This window comes from Centroberyx affinis, unplaced genomic scaffold (assembly GCF_046629955.1).
Source record: "Centroberyx affinis isolate AG114_WGS23_722 - 3 ecotype Tasmania unplaced genomic scaffold, CSIRO-AGI_Caff_v1 ptg008010l_1, whole genome shotgun sequence".
Lineage (NCBI taxonomy): Eukaryota > Metazoa > Chordata > Actinopteri > Beryciformes > Berycidae > Centroberyx > Centroberyx affinis.
Genome location: NW_027284013.1, coordinates 4,482 through 7,500, shown reverse-complemented (window position 1 = coordinate 7,500; position 3,019 = coordinate 4,482). Strand labels below are relative to the sequence as shown.

The 3,019-nt window shown below is 40.3% G+C and overlaps 1 protein-coding gene across 1 annotated transcript in view; it reads left to right on the top strand.

Annotated features, from left to right (window-relative positions):
* LOC139639967 (properdin-like) overlaps nucleotides 1-2,287 on the top strand; it is a gene marked incomplete at its 5' end in the record, with an annotated part of 6,311 nt that extends 4,024 nt beyond the window's left edge. Inside the window, 2 exons of the mRNA XM_071514138.1 lie at nucleotides 1,258-1,369; nucleotides 1,747-2,287. Coding sequence (XP_071370239.1) covers nucleotides 1,258-1,369; nucleotides 1,747-1,885 — 251 coding nt within the window. The remainder of the gene's footprint in view (nucleotides 1-1,257; nucleotides 1,370-1,746) is intronic.
* Between the last annotated feature and the right edge of the window lie 732 nt (nucleotides 2,288-3,019).

Here is a 3,019-nt window from a genome sequence, read left to right as displayed (position 1 = left end):
AAACGTCTTTACACTTCAATCAACTAAAAATCCACAGCAGCCAGAAACAGCAGAGAGAAATACATCCGATTATAAAAGAAAATCTGAGCATTTTCAGCTGCGGTGCCGCTACTGAGTACTATACAAATACTATACAAATACTACAGAAAACACTACAGAAAACACTACAGAAAACACTACAGAAAACACTATAGAAAACACTACAGAAAACACTACAGAAAACACTACAGAAAACACTACAGAAAACACTACAGAAAACACTACAGAAAACACTACAGAAAACACTACAGAAAACACTATAGAAAACACTATAGAAAACACTATAGAAAACACTACAGAAAACACTACAGAAAACACTATAGAAAACACTATAGAAAACACTATAGAAAACACTACAGAAAACACTACAGAAAACACTATAGAAAAACTATAGAAAACACTATAGAAAACACTATAGAACGTATGTTTAGCATGGCGGGTCATGACTTCACCATGGCGACCTGCCACAGCAGAATATATGAAGTGGAAACACTCTGGTTGCACATCATGCTGAATGATGAGCTGGTTGCAGTGATCCCAGGGAGCATTTTCCCTTTGAAAAGACGTTTAAAGAAAGACTCAAAACTGGTTCAAAAGTGAAAGATTTTTTTTCCCAGACTGTCTGAAGACGTTGACTGAACGTTCACATTTAGACCGTATTTCACCGGGATATTACACCGGTGAAATATGATCTAAATGTGAACGTTCAAAGAGGAAAAATAAAGGGAGAGAGAGAGATGGAGGGAGACATGAAACAAAAGTCCACAGCTGGATTCAAACCACAGACGTTGTGGTTCTGAGGTTTGAGTCTTAACCAGCAGGCTTAAATATTTCAGTATATCACCACTGAACTCTGTCAGGGTCAGCTGTAGTTGAAGCTGGTCCACCTCAGTTCTTGCTCATGTGTTACAGCAGGAAACAATATTTCTTATTTCACAGTAATGTATAGAAGTGCTTCCATCACCATGTCCTGAAGCTTCCTGTTGGCAGCACACAGCCTGTAGAGTTCCATATTTATCACATTTTAAATCAAACAAATGTGTTGAAATGACGTCTTCATGTAGAACACATTTCACCTGCCAGTGTAATATGACTTTGGAGAAATACTTTTAATTATAATTATCACCCACAACTACTACAAACACAGAAAACCTACTGTTTGTGTGTGTGTGTGTGTGTGTGTGTGTGTGTGTGTGTGTGTGTGTGTGTGTGTTGCAGTGAAGGGCAGCTGGGCCGGCTGGTCAGACTGGTCTCTGTGTGATCCGTCCTGCGGAGAAAACTCCAGAAGGTTCAGGAAGAGAATCTGTGATCCTGATCTGTCAAACTACAGGTACTGACTGACTGTTTACTGACTGACTGATGTCACTTTGACAGTAGTTTCCATCCAGCCATTTTACAGCAGCTTGTCCAGTCTCAGACGTTCCTCCGGAGGAACCTGACGTTCCTCTGGAGGAACCTGCAGCCTGTAACGGAGACGCACCTGATTCACATTTTAAGATTGTCGACTTTTCAAAAGTTAGAATTTGCACAAAACCTGAATGGAAACAGCTACTGAGAGACTTTCTTCTTCCGAACTTCCTAAAACTTCCTAAACAAAAAACTGTTTCACACTTTTAGTCATTATGTTGTCTGAATACTGTGTGTGTGTGTGTGTGTGTGTGTGTGTGTGTGTGTGTGTGTGTGTGTGTGTGTGTGTGTGTGTTCCAGACCCACCATCAGAGACAGAAAAGTGACGTTCTTCGGCACTCCGACAGCCGACTGCGGCTCGCTGCCGGACGGCGAGAAGAAGGTGGAGATCCAGCCGTGCCTCAACGTCCCGGCCTGCCCTCAACACACTCACCGATGAATTTAACAACACCGACACCACACTGTGCAACAACATACTCACCGATGTTACATCTGATGTTACTAAAGTCATCTGTTATCCACCTGATGTTACTAAAGTCATCTGTTATCCACCTGATGTTACTAAAGTCATCTGATGTTACTAAAGTCATCTGTTATCCACCCGATGTTACTAAAGTCATCTGATGTTACTAAAGTCATCTGTTATCCACCCGATGTTACTAAAGTCATCTGATGTTACTAAAGTCACCCGATGTTACTAAAGTCATCTGTTATCCACCTGATGTTACTAAAGTCATCTGTTATCCACCCGATGTTACTAAAGTCATCTGATGTTACTAAAGTCACCTGATGTTCCTAAAGTCATCTGTTATCCACCTGATGTAACTGTGTTTGTATTGGACTGAACTCATGAAGTGTTACAGTGTGAGCGGTTGTGGAGTATTATTACCTTCTTACCTTACCATAAAGCTAGCCTCAGGCTAACGGTGCCCACTGACTTAAATTAAGAATGCTAACAATGCTAACAAGCCATTCGTAGGTTCATTCAAATACCAACACAGAATCTGTCTGAAACATCTCAGACTGAAGGCCACAGGTAGCAGAACAGATGTTCATGACAATACATTTTAACAGAACATGTTGTTCTTTGTCATGAACAGATGTTCTGTTGAAAAGTAACAGGTGTGTGTTGTCCCAAAAAACACACACAGATGTGTTAAATATGACACATCCTTTGTAAGAGTGTTTGTGTGTCTCAGATGGAGAGTGTACACTGCCACTCAGCATCATGACACATAGACTCCATACACACCAGTCTGTATATAGACTCTATAGACATCAGTCTGTATATAGACTCTATACACATCAGTCTGTATATAGACTCTATAGACATCAGTCTGTATATAGACTCTATACACATCAGTCTGTATATAGACTCCATAAATATAGACTATAATTATCAGTCTACATGTACAGTCTATACATATAGACTCCACATATCAGTCTACATCCATATACAGTACATATAGGCTATAAAGGTTTATAGGTTTAGCAAAGGAAGAAAGGAAGAAGTTGTGGATGGGAGAAGGTCTAATGAGAGAGAGACAGAGAGAGACAGAGAGAGAGACAGAGA